This window comes from Aethalodelphis obliquidens, unplaced genomic scaffold, assembly GCF_003676395.1.
Source record: "Aethalodelphis obliquidens isolate GAN/ISIS:26980383/991018 unplaced genomic scaffold, ASM367639v1 scaffold1, whole genome shotgun sequence".
Classification (NCBI taxonomy): Eukaryota; Metazoa; Chordata; class Mammalia; order Artiodactyla; family Delphinidae; genus Aethalodelphis; species Aethalodelphis obliquidens.
The window spans coordinates 26040118-26062456 of record NW_020837945.1 but is presented as its reverse complement, the minus strand read 5'-3'; the positions used below and the strand labels follow the sequence as shown (position 1 = coordinate 26062456).

Genomic DNA, 22339 nt, shown 5'->3' with positions numbered 1-22339 from the left:
TCCCTTTTTATGCACAGAACAGAAGCACACGTCATGCCTCAAACTACTTTTTATTTGCAACTACATGATTTCACGCAATTCTTCTAAACAATGACATAAAATAGATTTCCTTGTGTATAAATAACTTACATACTCTCCATAAAGTAAATGCTCAAAGGTGCTAGAACAGATCGTCCACTCCTACAGTGTTCTCATATCCAACAGAGTTGATGCACAATATATAAATACTCAAGTCCAATATTAAAAACTCAGGCACTTGACTAACTTTAATAAAGTTTCTCAAACTATATCAATATATCTAAAGTGCATATATATTTTTTAAGAAAGATTATTCTCAATAACTTCTCTATAAAAATAAGTTTGATGGTTTAGCCCATCTAACTTTACTACTTTGAGTATGAACTTTTAATATGCAGTCAGGCTTATTCTACCTTCTCTCAACATGACACCAACAGAATCAAAGCAGCTAGTGAGGTGCTAACATGTGAGGATTAATCCAGTGATTCCGGTCACAATGCATTCCAGGAGGAGGTACCCATGTTACTGGAATTGGGCGATATGGTTTATTCTTCCTTCCCTGATTTGGATAACCAAATGGAACAGGAGGAGGGTAGTGACTTTGATGACCATTCCCTCGGTACATTCCTGGTTTTTTTCTGGGTAAAGGGTGCCACATTGGAAGAGGTGGGAATATCACCTCTGAAATCTGTAAAGAAGAGAAAACAGTAAGTTAATAAAAAGAAAAAATTAGTCATGTGTTATATAAAAACTAGGTGACCTTCCAGATTACTCATTAAAGAAAAACAAAATCACCCACCCACAACCCTAAGAGTAGGTCTAAGGCACATTCCTACAATCAAGTCTAAATATGTTAAAAACCTCAAATATAATAGGTGATCAAATCAGCGTTTTTTCACTAAATGAGTGAAAATGAATAAACTCAAATACAGCACTCTAAAGCAACCGGATATTTTCTGGCTATTTCAACCAAAGAAGATGAAAACACGGAATGAATAGAAGCTTGTAAGGACACATCACGTTTTAGACCACTGGTTTCCACAGCTGGCTAAAGAGTCACCTAAGAAGCTTTTAAATACAGAATGTTCATGCCCCAGCCCTGGTCTACTGAACAATATTAACAAAACTTTAGGAAGAAAGGCCAAGTATTTTGATGACCCTGCAGTTGATTCTAATGTAGCCAGTTCAGCATTTTGGAAAACAGTCTTAGGTTATCCCGTAAGTCAAGTGGGACATCAAGTTCACATCATTCAAAATGTTATCAGCAGTTTCAGACCTCTCTGCTCAGAATGCCACACCCTGTGACTATGAGTTTCAGAGTTCTCTGATTTCTAATCTGCTCTTCCTAGTATAGGCATTTAAAAATTTATATTCTGTGTAACAGCACTGCATTCATGATAGAAAATTCAAAAGGTACAAAATTGTTTACAGTGGAAAAAAGTCTCTCTTCTTTATGTGATTACCAGCTACCCTCTCAGAGGCAGCTGACACTAATCAACTGTTTGATCATCTTTAGAGATATTCTGTGAATATACTTGGTATACATCTATATACACATTTATAAAAACTCACAAAATTCTGTATATTGCTTTTTGCACTTGATAAATACATCTCAGAGACATTCATCTCAGTACATAATGACTTTTTTTGTCATTTTACAGCTAGACAGTAATGCAATGACTATGCCATAACTAAATTAACTGGTGTCTTGTTGATAGTACATTTAGGCTGCTTTCAGTCTTTTAATATCAAAAAAACAATGCACAAAAGCAAACGAAACAATGCAGCAGTGAATAACCTTAGCACAGTTAATTCTTGATTATCTACAATAATGGGGAAATAAAGAATTTAGAGTTCAAACTAATTGACCTATACTACAAACCAGTAGCAAAGTGGAATGTTTTCATTTCTTTGTACATTGGGGTGTTGATAAGCTTTTAAAACTGTCAGAAAGACACAATCCCACAGACAACCACTGTTCTGATTTTTATCACCAGACTGAGTTTTCCCTGTTTGTGAACTTAATATAAATGGAATCATGTGGCATGTATTCTTTTGTATCTGGCAAAAAATTTTTTTTGGCCACACTGCCTGGCTTGTGGGATCTTAGTTCCCCAATCAGGGATCAAACCCACACCCTCCGCAGTGAAAGAGGGGAGTCCTAATCACTGGACCACCAAGAAATCCCCGGCAAAATTCTTTTGCTCAATCAGATATTTTTTAGGTCCTTCTGTATTGTGTCTATTACTAGTTCTTTCTGTTTTAATGCTATTATCCTACTGTGTGAATGAATACACAATTTCCTCCCATTCACTTGTTAATGGGTATTTAGGTGGTTTTCCTTTTTTTAATTAAATGATTATGAAAAAAGCTGTTATAAACATTCTAATATGAGGCTTTGTAGATATTTGTTTTTTTCATTTCTCTTGTTAAATACTTAAGAGTGGAACTGTTGGGTTATAGGGCAGATGCATATTTAACTTTGTAAATGCCAGTTTTCCAAAGTGGTTATACCATTTTACACTCCCATCAACAGTTTATGAATCCAGCTGCTTCACATCCTTGCCAACATTTGGTATTGTCAGACGTTTTAATTTTAGCCATTCTGGAAGTAGTGTTTCACTGCAGTTTCAATTTGAATTTTCCTGATGACAAATAAGGTTGAGCACCTTTTTCATTTGCTTACTGGCCATTTATATAACTTCTTTTGTACAGTGTTTATTCTCATCTTTTGCCCACTGTTTTTAATTGGATCATGTCTTTTATTATTGATTTATAGGAGTGATTTTTAAAGTATATTCTGGAAACAAGTCTTTTGACAAATATATGTATTAAGAATATTTTGTCCCAGTCTATGCTTTTGCCCATTCGTTTTCTTAATGGTTTCTTTTTATTTATTTATTTATTTTTATTTATTATTTGGCTGCACTGGGTCTTTGTTGCTGCGCGTGGGCTTTCTCTAGTTGCAGCGAGCAGGGGCTACTCTTTGTTGCAGTGCGCGGGCTTCTCACTGAGGTGGGTTCTCTTGTTGCAGAGCTCGGGCTTTAGGCACAAGGGCTTCAGTAGTTGTGGCGCATGGACTTAGTGGCTCCGCGGCACATGAGATCTTCCCAGACCAGGGATCGAACCCGTGTCCCCTGCAATGGCAGGTGGATTCTTAACCACTGTGCCATCAGGGAAGTCCCTCAAATTAGTTTTCTAATGTATGGTATCAGGTAGCAGTTAGGTTCATTTTTTTTTTTTTTAATATATAGATTATCCAATTGTTCCAGTACTAGTTCTTATATACTTACCCTACTGAATTGCTTTGGCACTTTTATTTAAAAAAAACAAAAACGAAATTGTACATACATGGGTCTACTTCTGGACTCTCTATCTATTCCAATAATATATTTATATATCTTTAAATCATTATCACACTATCTTGATAAACATAATGACTTAATATTAGTGTGAGATCTCTGAATTGATTCTCCTTTCTTTAAATTTTATCTAGAAAAAGCCTTTTGGGATTTTGATTGATAGCAAGTTGAAACTATAGATCAATTTGGTGAGAAATAACATAATTTTCATTCTTAATTAGTAGAATTATCTCTGGAGGTTCCTTTCAGAAAACACATACCCCCCCCTCAGAGAACAAAGCTCAGAATTACTTTGCCCATACTTTGATAACCTCTTTTTTAAGGCTCTTGGTAATGCCAGGTTCAAGATGGAAAAATGTATAGGTAAAAAAGATTAAAGTGGACCATCTGCACCAGCTTTCTACACAATGATTTTAAGAGCTATGCTTCTCAGTCATGAAATGTTTTGTGAGTGAATATAATGTCAAGGAGAAAAGCACATAAAGGACAGTTCAATTTCTATGCCTTTGTTATAATTTTATCCTAATAGTCTTTCAACATAGGGGAAAACAAATAGAGTTTAATTTTAAAAGAAAATCTAAAAATTAAAGGTCAATTTACTTGAAAAAATTTGCAGCAATCACTTCAATTTGGAATTTACATTCTTGCTTTGCTGTGTAACAAATAAAATTCTTGAGGTAAAATTAGCACACACCTGAATGAATTCCAGGCAATTTAACAGCTGTAATCTGTAGAACATAATACATCATACAGAGGAAAAAAATGTCCAAAATATTTATGGCCATGGTCTTAAAAATGATCCCTGAATTACAAATATTATGTTTACTTATCTATATAGGGAATCTCTTGGGAAGAATATAAAAATAACTGGTAATGAAAACCTCCATGCAAGGGCACAGACTGGTCATTGTGGGAAGAGGAGGACGTGTCACTATTATACTCTTTTTTTTTTTTTAAATAAATTTATTTATTTATGGCTCTGTTGGGTCTTTGTTGCTGTGTGTGGGCTTTCTCTAGTTGCGGTGAGTGGGGGCTACTCTTCATTGTGGTGCGCGGGCTTGTCATTGCAGTGGCTTCTCTTGTTGCAGAGCACGGGCTCTAGGTGTGCAGGCTTCAGTAGTTGTGGCACGTGGGCTCAGTAGTTGTGGCTTGCGGGCTCTAGAGTGCAGGCTCAGTAGTTGTGGCACACGGGCTTAGTTGCTCAGCGGCATGTGGAATCTTCCCAGACCAGGGCTCGACCCAGTGTCCCCAGCATTGGCAGGTGGATTCTTAACCACTGCACTACCAGGGAAGCCCCTATACTTTTTCATACTGTTTCAACTTTTTGTTTTGGTTTGTATTTTTTTTTAAAGCAGGTGCATATGTTATAATATACACATATACATATACCCCTAAGAATGTGACAATCTTCAGAACTAAGCTTCCTCTCAAGCCTAAGAAGGATAATTCAACAATTAAAAAAAAATAGGGCTTCCCTGGTGGCGCAGTGGTTGAGAGTCCGCCTGCTGATGCAGGGGACGCGGGTTTGTGCCCTGGTCCGGGAAGATCCCACATGCCGCACAGCGGCTGGGCCCGTGAGCCATGGCCTCTGAGCCTGCGCGTCCGGAGCCTGCGCTCCGCAACGGGAGAGGCCACAACAGTGAGAGGCCTGCGTACCACAAAATAAATAAATAAATAAATAAATAATTAAGAACTCAAAAATTAAGTTATACTGAAAGGATGTTCATTATATAAATGTATCTTGGATTTAAAGGTTCAGTTTCTCATACTCATGATACTCTGATTTCTTACTCATTAAGGTCTAAATTCTCATTTTAGCCCAAATCAAACCCTACCAGAAACCTGGTATGTTTAATTATGTCTAATTAAGTCCAAATTAATAAAAATAGGTATATTTAAAAATACACTCAAAATTAGAAAAACTACACGTACAGAATAAGGCTCAACTCAAAGGACTTCTTTAAATTTTAGTATTAGTAGCTATATGACTCTTTAAATGTTAAAGCAAAGAAAGATATTGTTTTGGCTTGAGTGAAAAATTAAAGAATAATTTAGTGAGGTTTCTCTTTAATCACAGAAAGGGAAAGAACATGAAAGTTAGGTACAAATTGGAAGTGTTAAAGGCTACAAAAAAATGAGTAGCTATTTTTGAATGCAATAAGGATTTTTAAAACATCAGGAATGTTTTATCACCATTATTTTTTCTATTGTTTTTACAATGTATTCATCCCACTTATTTAGTAAAGCAGACCTTTGATTATATGACTCAGGATGCCTATTTCATCTCAGAGGTAGCAGCTTCCCCTTAGCGTGGGAAGGCAAGAACTCTGATCCAGAATTTCAACTCAGAAACTTTGGGCAACATAAGCAGGACTACCTAGAATGCCCTTGCAAGCCTTGCTCATGACCTTCAATATGGAGCCACTTCATAGTTACCTGGTACACGGGGCTGGGGGTCGCAGCCACTGAATTGGGTTTCACTTCTACTTCCTTACTTGTTTCTTCATCTGAAGAAGAGGACCCTGAATGATAATCAGAGGTAACCTTATCAAGGGCCCTGGTCACTTTCTTGGAAATCTCATCCTTGTTCTCATCCTCATTTTCAAAGCTGGCAACAATGAATGCATTGTTTTTCTCTCCATACCTAAGAATAAAAAAACCAAAAAAACTTACACACCTTTAAGTCACATCAACAAAGTAAGGAATGTCCACAAAAACAACTGAACAGGTCTGGACATGCCATCAGTTCCAGGCAAAGAAGGAACCCTCCCAGAACTTGATTCTACATCTATAGTATCCTAACCCAGCTCCATGCCAACAGGCAGGCCACAATTTTCTACTCCTGGTCTATTAAAGTACAAATAAAAAGTGACCTCATTCTCTTTTCCAATTTTCTTTTCTACTGCCTCCTGACAAAAATAGTTGTCTACGATATCAGAGAAACTCATTGTTTTGATTACATTTTTGTACGTACCACTGAAACTGGCCATACAGAACTTTCTAACAAATTTTTAACTGACCCTTATAACAGATCCTAGTAATTCAAGTCAAAAATCAACCAGACATTTCCTATGGGATTTACTTTTACCATGATTAAATAAAAAAGAGGCCTCTGTTTCCTATATCCACACTGACAAAAACGAGAACTGAGGCAACTGTTGAAGTACTACTGTTGAGGAAAATAAAAGGATTTTGCTTGAATTTTTCTGCTGATTTCATAGAGATTCCTATGATAAATGCTTACCCCTCATCTTATTTTTTTAAAATTAAGCAAACGTTTTTATCCTTCCAAAACATTTTTAAAGCTTTGATCTAAGAAAAATAATTGTCAGAACATGTAACTTCGGCTGTTGGGTACTAGAAAAAAGGAAAATAAATTCTGCAATGAGGGAAAATAGCACAACACACAGTAAAACTAGGAGTTTCCATTGAGAGGACAGAGGAGAAACCCACAAATCCATTCAAATAGATTGCACAACATAAACAATATGAAACAATTTCTAGGAAGTTAGGACAAAGGAAATGAATTGTTAAGCAGTCTTACATAGCATGTAATTAAAGTTAAACAAAGTGATTCTAAGCTTAAAAAATATAAAAACATCAACAGAAAATAGGGTTAATTGACTATGGTGTCAATTAATTTCATTCATGATAATTCTTATCTCAAATTATTTCTGAATCAGGATTATATCTACAATTAAGTAAAAGGCCTAACTGCAACAAAGCCTTTGAAAGTTTAAATGGCAATCAAGTAGTCTCACAGGTGAGTTCTGCTTCTTTCAACTGTGCTATCTTCCGTTCTCATAGGCTGGATGAGGCCATAAATGCAATCTAAATATGGTACATAATTTCCTTTTCTATTCTTTTTCAGTCTCTCTCATAAAAGGAGTTGCTGCAGGATGGTGGAAAGAGCACTAGACATGTTTCTGGTTCTGTTCTGTCATTAACTAGCTGTTACCAGGTGCAAGTTATTTAATCTCTCCTGGCCTTAGTTTCCTATCTGCAGAATGAGGAAGCTGAAGATAGCTGGCTAGTGGTTAGTCTTCAGCTGGTGATTCTTCTTAGAAGATGCCTGAACAGTGGGAAGGGTTCTTCACAACACAGAATTCATGAAGTATAATTTCAAGATTACTTAGCCTTGGGTTGTAGCAGTGGAAATCTACCCCTTGGTCCTCTCCAGGTTAAAAGACGCAACAAATTTCAATAAAATCAAAGGTTAATTCATATATTAATACCAGCAGTATTAACAATGGGCTTAGGCCTACCTTCAGTATTGCCCATTAATGGAGTCAAAATTCAAGCAAAACAGAAAGGCAAGAAATTTGAGAAAAATCCCTGCCTCTGTAGAAACAGAAACCTAATCCAAGGGCAGACATCTAATGATTGAAGGATCAGCTTTATTAACTCAGGTTTCTTCGACACTCAAGCTCAGTTAGGTTCTGCATTTTTCCCGTGGTAGTATTTTGGTATGAGGGCTCTCTTCAGGGTAAGTGAAGCTACTTACTATATTACTGTACATTAGAATGTGCAGTTAATTCCTCAGAATTCGTAATGGACAACTTTTAAATTTTCCAAATTTCAATGACACACTGCTAAAACATTCTGGTCTACTGAGTTAATTTGAAACAAATCAATAGTATCTATTGCTCTTTATCAGGAAAAGAAAGGATTACAGTAATTACAAACAAAAATAGAAGTGTAGAATATTGAGTAGATAATAAAGCTGCCAGCTATTTGCAGGCCTTCTCCTTATAGGATCTGTTGTCTATTCAGTATCTTCTAAAATATTTCACTTAGTGAAATATTTCTAACTATATAACATTTTGCACTCTTCCAATATTTATCCTGATGGAATAACTATGAAGAATGTTCTCTTTGAGTGCATTTCAACTTTTTTCATAACCTTAGTCTTTAGTATACCAATGAGTTATTATTTTTAATGACTCAGATATTTATTCAATTATATAACTGCTATATCAGCTTTAATTTTCAGAATAGTTCCAGTTTTGGTCCAAAAGCACTAATATCTCAGTCTCCTCTATTAATTTATAGCAATCACCTCTACCCAATCACTAACAGGTCTTTCTTTCTGGGATTTCTATCATTACTGAATGAGCACTCATATTCTGAAAATATCAATAATTTCTATTAACTGTGAAAAACCTCACATCATAGCCACTTTGGGGCAAAATTCTGATCATATCTAAAATAATTAGAAGGCTACTGAATGCAAAGATTTTCTTATATTAACAAGATTAAAGCACAGTAATTTTTTATTATCTGGCATCATCAAGTAATGAAGTATCCACTTAAGTAGAATGTCCATGTAACTAAAGCTTTTATCTTCAGGTGCCAAGATGTAGTTTAAGCATTTCAAATAAATATGTCCAAAATGTTTATATAATTAGCCAACTTCTTAAACATCCTTGGATATGGAAACTTTTCCCTAATGACTTAAGATCGTTGTATTAAGTATTCATTATTTGATGTTGTGATAATACATTTGGGTCAACTCTTTTGCTTTTTTGTTCCTGCCTCTATGTCAGACTATTACTTTTTTTTGTAGCTTTATGACAACAGTATCCTGGGGGATTGGTTCCAGGACCATCCCTGCCTCCCTCCAATGCCAAAATCTGTGGATGCCCAAGTACCTTAAATAAAATGGCATGGTACTTTGCATACAACCTATGCACACTCTCCCATACACTTTAAATCATCTCTAGATTACTTATCATATCTAATACAATGTAAATGTTATATAAATAGTTGCATAGCATGGCAAATTCAAGTTTTGCTTTTTGGAACTTCTTTCCCCCCCCTCAAATATTTTTGAACTAAAGTTGGTTGAATTCATGGATGTGGAACCCTCAGATACAGAAGGCCAACTGTACTAGGAACAATCCCCTTTCAAATGCCACATAATTTTTTATGGGCTGAAAAACTATACAACTAACTTAAAAGAACTGTGTGTTAAGTAAGAGTAAATCATGATCAAAGTGTGGGCCTCATAAAAAGTAAACATTTCAATATAGTAACTTTGTGATAGCTATTTCTTGTATACTGAGGTCTTCTGCAGGGATTCATTCAGTGGTCCAAGTCTATCAAACAAACTCTGATCCTGGCCTACGGTAAGTGCTTAATTAGTCCCAGACTCTAAAAATGTTTGACCTTCTTAGACCAAAAATTGAGGTATCTTGCTCTTCCTTTTTCTGAGAAATAAGTATTGGAGAATCTACTACCTACACCCGGTTTCCCAAAGCAATAAGCTTATATAAGCCACCAGCTTATATCAAGCAGCTCCAGGGTGGTCCAGAAAATTGTTGCAGGATTACCATGTATTTTTCCCACATGTCTTCACCACCACTTTCACTGCTGGAGATCAGGTCAAAGGCTATGACCACCTTTGGAACATATTAGGGTTGCATCAAAAAGCACCTCTACTATAATCAATGGGTGAACTGTACCTCGAAACCAAAGAGAAAACCCTAAAGGAACAGCTGTAGGAAATTACTCACAGGGGTTCCATGCATCTATTTATCCTGTTCCTCCTGCCTGGAAATGTCCTTCCAACCTTGTCATCTAGTCAACTGCAACTCATCCTTCCCCACTCAGCTCAAGTATCACCTACTCTACAGTCAGCCCTCCATATCCATGGGTTCTGCATCCATGCATTCAACCAACCACAGACCAAAAACATTTGGGGAAAAACAATCCAGAAAGTTCCTAAAAGCAAAACTTTGATTTTTTTCAATTCAAGCAACTATTTACATAGCATTCACATTGTACTTACAACTATTTACACAGCATTTACATTGCATTAGGTACTATAAGAAATCTAGAGATGATTTAAAGTATATGGGAGGTTATGCATAGGTTATATGCAAATACTACACTATTTTATATAAGGGACTTGAGCATCCGAGGATATTGCCTCTGTGTGTGTGTGTGCGTGTGGCCGGGGCGGGGGCATGTTCTGGAACTAATCCCTCACCAATACCAAGGGCTGACTATAGTCTTTCCTGAGGCAGTGACTTTCTCCTTTGTGCCACCAACTACTGCATTTTGTACATAATTCTATTATAGCACAAATCACACTCTGTTGTAATCTGCTTATTCTTTCTTCTCCCTTATTACACTCTGAACTACCTGAAAGAAGAATGTCACTTTCATTTTTTAAAAACCCTACAACTAAGAATGCCTGGTCCAAAATGAGTATTTTTATTTTATTTATTTATTTATCTATTTATCTATGGCTGTGTTGTGTCTTTGTTGCTGCGCACGGGCTTTCTGTAGTTGCGGGGAGCGGGGGCTACTCTTCGTTGCGGTCCACGGGCTTCTCATTGCAGTGGCTTCTCTTGTTGCAGCCCACGGGCACGTGGGCTTCAGTAGTTGCAGCACTTGGGCTCAGTAGTTGTGGCTCGCAGGCTCTAGAGCACAGGCTCAGTAGTTGTGGCGCATGGGCTTAGTTACTCCACAGCGTGTGGGATCTTCCTGGACCAGGGCTCAAACCCGTGTCCCCTGCCTTGGCAGGCCGATTCTTAACCACTGCACCACCAGGGAAGCCCACAATGAGTATTTTTAGAATGAAGTTCAATTAGATTTCATACCTAACACTCACCTTTTACAATTCTGCTCATTAGGAGACAAGAAATAATTTCCATTATGAAAATAAAACCATGAAAATATCACTCAGCCACTTAAAAACCAAAAAGGGGGAGGGAGGCAAGAGTAGAAACAAACAGAAACAGAAATCAACCAAAAGTTAATATCCAGTATTATTTGGGATTAGCGTCTTTCCTAATTTGAAGAGGGGAAAGACAAGGGCACCACCAATGAAAGAAGATATAATTGACCTATAGGGAGTCTAGGTGTCTAAATTCTACAATAGAGTTCTTGGTAAAGCTCTAAAAAAAAAACCCTGCTCTATCAGTTTTTGAGTTCCAAGAAGAATAGTTTACAAAATTCACAGCTGAGAAAGCCAAACAACCAGTTCCTGGCTATAAAAATACATGTGTAGGCAGTACCTGAGAGAATTTCATAAAATCAGTTCCAGCATGGTAATCAGTTAAGCTGCCAAACTCAAGAACTCACCGACAGCACACCTCACATGGGTCCACCCATAGAGTGAGTTCCTTTGGCAAGCCCAGGTCACTGTACAAAATGCAGCTGTTCTCACAGGCTTTCAGGACATCAGGATCAACTCTCTGAAACTTATTGACACGAATGCATCTACAACAAAGTGGAGTAATGTTAATAGCTTTAAATAAATGTAAATCAGAAACTTTGTTATATCTATTAGTTTTTGCCAACATGAATTTAAAAAAATAAAATAAACCCTGGCAAAGAACCCAGGAATATCTATCCTAAATAGATAATAAATCTGAACTAAAGGCAAAGAGGCAGCAGCATCATCAAGACTACCCAGCCTGGTGGAAAGAAGAGTCTGTGTGAGCACAGGGAAATCACTAGAACTGGCTCTACTTCATTTCACACAGAAACTACTCAATCTCACACATACATTAAATGAGCAAGGAGTATGAAAGTTGCAAGAAATTACTTAGAGCTTTGAAGTAAAAGTTTTAATAGGTCAAATTCCTATATAACAAAATCTCCAACTCGCAAAAGACCTCGACCAATGGTTCAAATAATATTTGGAAATTCTTGTGACAAGTTTTGATCTGTTGTTACCTTGCTTAAGAAGGGTATCCTATGCCTTACCTATAATTGTTCTCTAAATACCGAATCAGTCAAGGACACAGAACCATTCATACCATGTACTTAAGATTAAAATATAATCCAGGGACTTCCCTGGCAGTTCAGTGGTTAAGAATCCGTCTTCCAATGCAGGGGACGCGGGTTTGGTCCCTGGTCAGGGAACTAAGACCTCACACCGCAACTACTGAGCCGGTGCACTCTGGAGCCCGCATGCCGTGATGAGAGAGAAGCCCGCGCACCGCAACAGAAGATCCTGCATGCCACAATGAAGATCCTGCATGCCACAACTAAGACCCGATGCAGCCAAATAAATTAATTAGAAAAAAAATCCAAAAGTGTTATTGGCTTATTTCACTTAACCTCTGTTACTCGAGTTTCCTTTTTTTTTTTTTAAGTTATTGAAAGAGAGAAAAAAATTCTAAACCACTAAAGACTGTTCCTTTTTTTTTTTTGGTCACACCACATGGCTTGCAGGGATCTTAGTTCCCCAACCAGGAATCTAACCCATGCCCACAGCAGTGAAAGCACAGAGTCCTAACCACTGGACTGCCAGGGAATTCCCATCTGTTCCAATTTTTCTAACCTAAGAAATACCATTCACAGCTACCTATCAGAATGCTCAAAGATGGTTCTCAGTATGAATGCAAAAATACCTGTTAAAGTAAGTATTCTGCTTACATAGTGAAACGTTAGCTACAATGAAAGTATTTACTGCCTACAACTAAGAAATCAATCAAGAGAACCCAGGTTTTAGTACGAGTCCTGAGTACTAGTATTATTGGGTGAATTTAGATTAAGTCATTTTACTTCTTCAGACCCCAAAAATATGGAAAATATAAGTTAATTGACAAATACTGATTATATCACTAAATACAATACTGTAACATCAACAGAATATACTATTTAATTTTTTTTAAAGTTTAATTATTAGTTAATTTCAACTTTCATTTAAAACAGTGAAAAAAGTTCTCATTAGGTAACAGCTAATATGTATTTCTAAATAATAATAATAATAATAACTCTTTTTGAAGGTTTACCATGCAATAGAGAGTCTTCTGAATGCTCTGCATGTACAGGCATACCTCAGACATTGCAGGTTTGGTTCCAGACCACAGAAATAAAGCGAGTATCTCAATAGAGCTAGTCACACAAATTTTTGGTTTCCCAGTATATATAAAAGTTGTATTACAGTACACTGTAGTCTATTAAGTGTGCAATAGCATTATGTCTAAAAAACAATGTACATAGCTTAATTAAAAACTATTTTATTGCTAAAAAATGGTAACCATCTGAGCCTTCAGCAAGTTTTTGTAACAGTAACACCAAAGATCACTGATCACAGATCACCAAAACAAATATAATAATGAAAAAGTTTGAAATACTGTAAGAATTACCAAAATGTGACACAGAGACACAAAGTGAGCAACGGCTGTTGGAAAACTGGCACTGACAGCCTTGCTCAATGCAGCTGCACAAACCTTCAGTTTATAAAAAACACAATGTCTGTGATGCGCAATAAAGCAAAGCACAATAAAATAAGGTATGCCTATGTTAACTTTTTAAATTTTCACAATGATCCTGTGAGTTAGATACTATTTTCTCCACTGTAAAAAAGAAAGGAGGCAGAGAGAGTTTGAGTAACTTGCCCAAAATTACACAGCTAGAAAGTAATGAATCCAGAGCTCAGATCCAGACGAGATGCCAAAGTTCACTTTATTAAACAACCCTATTATGCCTGTACTTATCGTAACATCACTGTTAACAATTTAGCAAATTCAGAGTAAAAAAAAATATTTTAAGCCATGTAAGATACTCTTTATTCCTTTCTATAAGATGGTCCTATGTTACAGATTTTAATGTTGTGTAGGTTGATTCAAAAGTCCCACGTGCACCAGGATCAAAAGCAATTAAGCGTAAGGTAGATCTTAGATGTATGTGTTTGTTTTTTTAATCTACAATGAGGGAGATGTAGGCTCTAAGCTTAAAAAAATATATGTAAATATAGATGCTTAAATAGAGACTCGCTTCAACAAAATTTGCATACCTTACATATTTTTATGCTATTTTTTTCACTCTAGATACTGCGACGATTTACCCATTAACCACTCTTCAAAAACAAGATTTTAAAAGCTGCATAAAAATAGTCCATTGTTTACTTAATGTTGACAGTGTAGCGCTTTCCAATTTTTTTGCAATTATAAAGTGTAAGAAATATCCATATTCATACATATTTGTCTGCATTTCTGATTATGCTTCTAGAATAGATTTTAGGAGATTTACTTTTCAAAGACTGTGAATATTTTTATAGATCTTGATAATGTTACCAAATTGCTCTTATTTGTATAAGAGAAACATACCTCCCTGCAGAGAAACATACTAATTTATAAAAACTTTAGAAGAAAAAGAACTTTACGGATTGAAGGGTCTACTAACTCTGGTTAATCCTATAGTCTATTCATTTTTATAAAAGAAACGACCCACAATTAACTCTAATAGTTTTCTACTTCAAAGACGGCTTCAAAATGACTCAATAATGATACTTCTGATTATATGCCAATTTAATCCTGTGGATAACTTTTTTCCTCAAGTTTTTAGAATTAATGGAAATAAAATTGTACACTGTCTGACCTTTAAGCATTTACTTGATAGTGTCTCCTTTTTCAGTAATAGTACGGTGGCTTGGCACTTCCAAAAGCCTTAGTCCAATGTCAATTACATCAGTGTAAAAAGCCTGAACAGCTCTAATTCACAAAAGCTGTTCACTCTATCAGAAATGAAGATGTGCAGAAAAAAATTAAGAGAATCAAGTGAGAGGATAAAAAACAGTAACTTGAGTGCTTTATATAGAACATCCACATTTCTACTTTCACTCACCACATTTTCCAATATACTAGGAAACCTCTTTGGATAGAAATGAAGAGGAAAATATATCAATTACTTTGATCTTTTCTTTTCAACAGATCATATGCTCACCTGGCTTTTAGCAAATGAGAACTAAACAAATCATATTTTCACCTCCCTTGCACACTCCGTGAACAGTCTTACACTTTCAAGAGCTCAGCGACTGAAAGGAAGTTCTTTTTACTGTGAAGGGCTGATTTGTGGAGGTATCTTTGGGGACAGCAATATGCATAAATAAAAGAATTTCTGTATTCATGATAGTCACAACTGTTCCACTTTTATTTTTTTCGTCACATCCACAAATGGGGCATGGTTTCAACAGCTGAGTTTAGCAGAATATTCTCAACTCAGGTTCCCAAGTAGTCACATAAATACTAAAGAGTGAGCATGCCAGGACATGTTTTACAGGAGGCTGCTCTTCTTTAAACTGTAAATGTAACTTATAAACCACAGTACAAAAGATAGCTGGGAGTGAGAATTGCCTTCACTCTCAGAGACAAGGCTGTGGGAGGACTGTGGTATACAGAAAGCTCATAAGAATTTAGGGTCAGTGAGACCTGAATTCAAATCCCAGAGCTAATACTTACCAGTTGTGAATCATAGGTAAGTTACCTTCATCTATAAAATGGTTACAATGGCTTCTACCACAACGAATTATGCACAGTACAAATGAAATTATTCCTGTGTCAAGAACATGTTAGGTGTCTAATAACCTTAGTTCTCATTTGCCAAAAAACTTCTAACACGTAACATGTAATTTACTTTTAAATACAAGGAACTCATTTCCCTCAACCCTTACCATGCCCCCTTTTAAGTGATAGTTTTAGGGGTTCTCTACAATTGGGAAAGCCCTCAACTACCTGTGATACTTAAAGAAAAACACTCAGGAACCACACTATGACCACAAGACTAACTCCCATGAGCCTATACTACTGGCCCCCCAAGTCCAGGCAGTGGGACTCGAACAACGAATACTTGTATTTTAAAGTGAATAAGGAAAAAATAAAACTGACACACTCCTGAGTTGGGTATTTTGCAGATAAACTGTGAAAGGCATGGACTGGACACACCCATCATTCCTCTGGCCTGGCACTCATTTGAGGAGCTGATCAGCCTCTTCATTTAGTCCAATCTAACTGTCCAAGCTATTCCTTTACCTGTAGGCCTGTCCTTTTGATGGTTTTTCCGGATACCAGTGATTTTTATATTTTTCTTGAAGTATTAGAGTCAATTTCTCAGCAAACCTCTCGACTGCTTCTTTTTTCAACTTATCATGTTTTCGAACTAGCCTTGTGAAAAAGAAGACTACGGCAGCAATTTCGTTCTTCATCTTTCCCTGCAAAGATAAAATAGTTTTTCTCAAAAAACCAAAACATCAAAACTTGAAGATAAAGCTCTGCAAAATATCCCTCCTTTACAGCAGCACCCCTTCCTCCTTCTAATTTTATCTTGTTTCACTGGTTCATATCTGGAGTAGGGAACAGTCACTAATTTATGCCATAAAGACCTTATTATAAAATACTGTTCAAGAGTCTTATCACCTAGCTTTGTAAAGGAGTTCAGTAAAGAGAGCACACCAAATTGCTCCTGTTAGCTAAAATAAAATCAGAGATATCACTCAAAGAGAAGCATTACAATGATACCATTATATAGTTTTTACTTAAATGTGTCAATATTTAGCTACAATAATTCAAGTTTAAAGTTCTATAAAATAACTTGTATTTTAAAACATAAAAAAGTCCACTTTAAAATCCAGTATTGTAGTCACTACTTTGGCAGTTCCTAAAAAGGTCATATATATAGCTACCATATGACCCAGCAATTCTACTCCTAGCTCTATACCCAAGAGAAATGAAACCATATGTTCACACAAAAACTTGTACACAAATGTCCACAGAAACATTATTCATAATAACTAAAAAGTAGAAATAAACTAAATGTTTATCAACTGATAAATGGACAAATAAAGTGTGGTATATTATTCGTCAACAAAAAGAAATGACATACTGATATGTGCTACAACATGTATGAAACTTGAATGCATTATGCGAAGGGAAAGAAGCCAAAAGACCAAATACTGTATGACACCAATTATATGAAATGTCCAGAATAAGCAAATCTATATAAACAGAAAGTAGATTAGTGGCCTAGGGGTAGGAGGATGGGGGGGAAGGAGTGATGTCAGTGAGTATAAGATTTCCTTTTGAGGTGATGAAAATGTCCTAAAATTGACTGTGCTGATGGTTGTACAACTCTGTGAATGTACTAAAACCGAAGACCTGTACATTTTAAATGTGTGAATCGTATAGTATGTGAATTATATTTCAATAAAGCTGTTATACACAAAGAAAAAAAATCCATTATCGAACTTCTGTAAGCACTCTTTCAAGAACAGAGATATATTTACCTAAAAAATATGACCAAAAAACCCCAACTCTATCAAAACATATTTAAGAGAGTGGAAATTCAGGGTCATTCACAGAAAATCTAAAAGAAATAATCAGAGATTCAGCTGCATATTGGAACTGCCTCAAGAAGGACTCTTTTTAAATGACAGATCTGATTTATCACTGATTAATGCATAAAGGCAAAAACCTTGCACTGGGATTGTTTCGATGTATATTCTTTCTTTGCTTGATGAGCTCATTCATTTGGCTGCTGTAAGTAACTTGGAGTTATTCAGATGCTGCGTTTATTAAGCAACATCACCTTTTCAGAGCCAATTATTAAAGACATACAGCCCCTGTTATGTTTAGTGCAAAAACTGACCAACCCAGCCTATAGTTTGTGTTCTTTCACATTTAAAAAATACAGCTGATTCTGTTAGCTTCCTTTTTCTTTTCTCAAAGTTGCTCTTGAAGTCCGTCTTCATAAGATTCCTTTCCTCCTTGTGCAAATTCAAACAAGGGACCTCAGTGTGAAATAAATTCTATATGTTATTTGAGAGGTGTGCTGGCAGCCATGGCCACCCTGATGCTAGATGGGAAGACACCCAGACCTTCCTCCTGGAAACCCTAGAATGCCAAGTCTACCTTCTATGGCCAGCTGCACACAATCCCAGCCCTCCACAACTGCTGTGCAGCCTCCTCCTGAAAAAAAGTCAGCCATTTCCACTTATAAAGCTATATTTATACTCCACCACCTTATGATGGAAAAGAAAACCCACTGCAATTTAATACATGGTTTGGGATGAAACTTGCTGATGGAACTCCATTAGCCTCCACCCCACCAAAGAAAACTAGAAAGGTACTCAATCCCTAACTAGCTCATTCTCCTTATTCATTAAATTGGCCAACTATGTTCCACATATCTGAGTTTTGTTTTCCTTTTATTTTTTCTTCTCTGTTTCATATCAAAAAATAAAAGGAAGAAAGGAAGGAAAAGAACCACTTAGTGGTGGCTTTGGGTTGTAACACAAGATGAGTCATATGGAATTACTTTTTTTTTTTTTCAGTTTGAGGGAATGATGCCTGGAAGAGCTGAGAATTTAACCCACCTCCACCGGTCAGTATTCTAGGAGTACCAAAAGGGCAGCCCTAGAGGGGAGAGTTATGAGGTCAGGGAGAGAGAAACCAGAAGCCAGCAGGGCCAAGAAGCCCTTAGGCGCCCCGAGTAAGTCGCCGCAATTCCTCCACCCACACTCGGAGCGAAAAGCTCCCATTTTAAACATCGCACGGTGACGTCATCCTCGGACGTAGTCACCGAGGCGGCTGCCCCTCAAGTTCTACTTTGTTCCACAGGGTCCTCTGCTCACGGCGGCGGGGAGAGAACCCAAAGGAAAACCCAGTCCTGCCTTCCAGGAGTTCATAACTTTGTACTTTTCCCTCTCTTGTAACGAAGAGCTTCATCGCGGCCGTTTCTAGAAACAAGTATTTCTCCCGACAGACGTTCCCAAGGTTGAGGAAGGGGGGGTGGCGGGGGGAGGTCCCGGCCGCGGGGGGTGACGAGCCCTCGACCAGGCTCCGCGGCGACACAAAGCGGGCTCTGGACCCCGAGCGACAGGATTCCCACGGGGCCGGGAGTTGGGCTTTGTAAGCCATCCAAGCCTGCTGCTCGGCACTCGCGCTTGGGTTTGAAGAGCGCCGGGTGAGTAGGCACCAAACGTCCCCACCCACTCTTGGAAGAACGGCCTGCACGCGCGTCCAACTTCTGCAATCGCGGGTTTTCCTGAGTTAAGGGGGCAGCGCCCCGAGCCCCCTTCCCTTCCTCCCGCGAACAGCCTCGCAGGGTCCGCAGCCCCCGGGAAGGCTCCAGCCTCCGGCAGCTCCGGGTTCAAGGACCGGGCTCCCCTCAGGCGCGACTCCCCCCCGCCCACCCAGACAGCGAGCCGGATCCCCGGCTCCAGAAAACCCACAGACGCGGAGGGGGAGGGGGCGTGGGCAGGCGCAGGGCTGTCGCCCACCGCGAGCAGAAGGTAACGCGCGGTGAAAACGTGGCAGGAGCCTCGAGGCGGCGTCTCCTCCGTCGCGATGCCGCTGAGGGTCCCGCGGAAACGCTCGCGGGCCGCCCCCCTCCGTCCCCAGCCCTTCCTTCGCGCCGGGCCAGAGCCGATGCAAGCAGGTTCGACCCCGCACTCCTCCTGGTTCCCCCGCGCGCTGCCCGCCCGCGAGCCTTCGACGTGGCCGCAAAGGCGCCCGGACCACCCTCCTCCCTCAGCCCTCAGCCCCGCCATGTCCGCCTCCTCCCGGCCCGGTATCCTCACCGCTGCCGCCTCCGCTCTGGGGCCACAGATTCCCTCCTGGCCGGGAACCGAGGGCGCCGCCTCAGCGGGCCGGCGCTCGGCGGCAGTGAGCGCGGCGAGCCTAGTCTGGCGCGTGCGGCTCCCGCGTCGTCGGGCGGCCGAGCGCGCGCTGAGAGGGCGGGCTGGTGGGCGCGCGCGAGCGAGCGAGCGAACGCGGCTCTGAAGCGGCGCGCGGGGGGCTCGCGGCCCGGAAGAGGGGAGGGGCGATGACCCGGGAAAGGGATGGCGCCGCGCGGGACCGGCTCGCGCTCCTGGGGGGGAGGAGCCAGAGGCAGGGCTTCGTCGACGTCCCGCCCCCAAGGCCCCGGCCTCGCTGTGCGAGCCTCGAAGCGCCTTCAGTCTTGCGACGCGCCAGCGGAGCTTCGGGTCAGACGGCGAGGGCCGCAGCACCGCGGGCTTCCCTCCTCGGGAAGGAACGGCGCTGAGAGCCGAGCGGACCCTCGCCAGCCCGCCCTACCTGCTGCAGCGTCTTCGGGGGTCGCGTGGGCCACTTCCCCTCTGCTGCCTAGGCCTCTGCTTCCCCCTCTCGTTTCTCCTTGTAGCCCTGCGCCCTGACACCCTCCGGCCGGGAGGGCGAATACTAGACCCTGCTCTGTAGAGGTCCAGTTCTCTAGACCTGGGGCTTCGGGGGCGGGTTGGGGGCGTGGGGGTCTACACAGATCAGACGGAAGGCGGACTTTGCCTTTGTGGACTGATGCTCTTCCTTGCTGTGATAGTTACGGGCACGTCAGCTGTGCAGCTGCCTTGTGATCTTTCAGTTTGTTTCGAAGTCCTAGTTGGGCCCCTCCCTGGCCGGGCTGGTGGCTCCCTCAGAGCAGGGACTGCCTCCTGTTGACCCTTGTGTCCCAGCTTGGCACTGAGTACAGTGTCTTGCACAAAGGAGGGGCTGCAGGGATGTTGGCTGAATGAAACCTTCAGAGTCCAAGCCTTCTATTTCCCAGCCACTTCTAGTCAAGGACTTCCAGATACAAAGCTTAATCTTTGAACAAATGCAAATGTGGAAAAGGTACGTTAACTTAATGAAAAAAAAGAGGAACATCTTTCCAACCTTTTGTATTGAACTGGCGCCACGGTATTAGTTTTGTGAAAGCACTTTAATACATTAAACAGGCCAGAAAAAGACAAGATATTTCTACTTTTTTTTAATTAAAAGAGAGCCAGCTTTCACTGTTTCTAGCCAAAACATATTGTAAATTACTCAAGAAATGATTGTTCAAGTTATACGTTGACCAGATATTTCACTGCCTGCTATGCCTGGGAGCATGTTTTCAGCTCAGTTCTATGAATATTTAAAATTTGTGTTACTGATGGTGAGTATAGCCTATTTGCAATTCAAAACGTTAATGCTTTTAGCAGTAAAAAATATGCAATTCCCAAACCAGTACAATAAACTTTATTTGTATTTAAAAAAAAAAAAAGAGTATACTGTTCTACCCAGAGCTACTCACTGGTCAATTTAAGGAGGATACTTATATTCACACCCTAGTCTATTCTAGGAGATATGAAGGTGTTTTCATTCTAATCTCATAACAATCTGATTGAGGTTATTTTACTGATGAAGGCTTTTCTCTCTACAATTTCATAAAATAGCTAGGCAGGGCTTCCCTGGTGGCGCAGTGGTTGAGGGTCCGCCTGTCGATGCAGGCGACGCAGGTTCGTGCCCCGGTCCAAGAAGATCCCACATGCTGCGGAGCGGCTGGGCCCGTGAGCCATGGCCGCTGAGCCTGCGCATCCGGAGCCTGTGCTCCGCAATGGGAGAGGCCACAACAGTGAGAGGCCCGTGTACCGCAAAAAAACAAACAAACAAACAAAAATAGCTAGGCAGTGACAAACACTACTCAGAATTTGTCCAGAAATTTCTAAAGCTCAAGATTAATATTTTGTGTGATGTTTATAAATCTGTGACCCGCATGGCCCAGTCTTACTTAGAGCACTACACTACTCAAAACACACAGGCAAGTACCTGAAACCTAATTTCAAAATACAAAAAATTCTTATAGCCTAGGTACTGCGAAGCAGGTAAATAACAAACAAGGGATCTTAAACACTTCTCTTTTCTCTCTCATCCACTGTTCTCACACAAGGTAGCTGCTTGTGTGCCTGTCTTTCAAAACGCCCTACTCTTCTCCAGTCCTGGCTGCGTGCTTTAGATCTTTCCCCCCAGCTCTCTTTCCTCCTAATTCAGAATCACACAAGCCCAAAAGAATTGGTCTCAAGTCAGGACCCTCCTCTTTAGGAGGCTGGAAAAGGGGAGCAGAGCTGATACAAACAGTTACCCATTAATATGGATTTTTCCTTTCACAGTTTCTTTCTTTTCTCAGTTAACTAAATGTTCACTAAGATCGTGTGTTAATAGATGTAGTTTGCTTTTAGCACAGGCTGTTTCTTTGGAAAATGAGCCACCTAAATAGGGCAGGGCCTCTATAATCCCATACATTCTGTGGTTGTATCACAAAGTCACAGAGACCACGACTCAACAATCACCCAAATCTATGACTAGCTTCCAAAATCAGGACTTATTTTTTCACTAATAAGTGTAACTCTTTCAAATCTGTTATTCCTTTTGAGCTCAGAGAAGTTCAGCATTGAAAACAGAACAGTG

The 22339-nt window shown here is 39.6% G+C and overlaps 1 protein-coding gene across 2 annotated transcripts; it reads right to left on the bottom strand.

Annotated features, from left to right (window-relative positions):
* Positions 1-30: 30 nt before the first annotated feature.
* BTG3 (BTG anti-proliferation factor 3) lies at positions 31-19907 on the bottom strand. 2 transcript variants are annotated; one of them, XM_027102237.1, is made up of 5 exons: positions 19699-19901; positions 16154-16332; positions 11472-11609; positions 5817-6024; positions 31-706 (listed from the first exon to the last, which is right to left on the bottom strand). In XM_027102237.1, exons 2-5 carry the CDS (start codon positions 16324-16326, stop codon positions 467-469), a joined length of 759 nt encoding a protein of 252 aa, XP_026958038.1. In that variant the 5' UTR covers positions 16327-16332; positions 19699-19901; the 3' UTR covers positions 31-466. The 2 variants fall into 2 exon arrangements, with proteins under 2 accessions (XP_026958038.1, XP_026958045.1); XM_027102244.1 differs by lacking the exon at positions 11472-11609 and having other exon boundaries at positions 19699-19907.
* Between the last annotated feature and the right edge of the window lie 2432 nt (positions 19908-22339).

Coding starts and splice junctions, on each gene's coding strand:
- BTG3 (XM_027102237.1), bottom strand. CDS start 16,326: ATGAAGAACGAAATTGCTGCCGTAGTCTTCTTTTTCACAAGGCTAGTT. Junction 6,025..11,471: donor CCATGTGAGGTGTGCTGTCG/GTGAGTTCTTGA, acceptor TTTTATTCTTAG/GTATGGAGAGAAAAACAATG. Junction 707..5,816: donor CCCCCAGCCCCGTGTACCAG/GTAACTATGAAG, acceptor TCTTCTTTACAG/ATTTCAGAGGTGATATTCCC.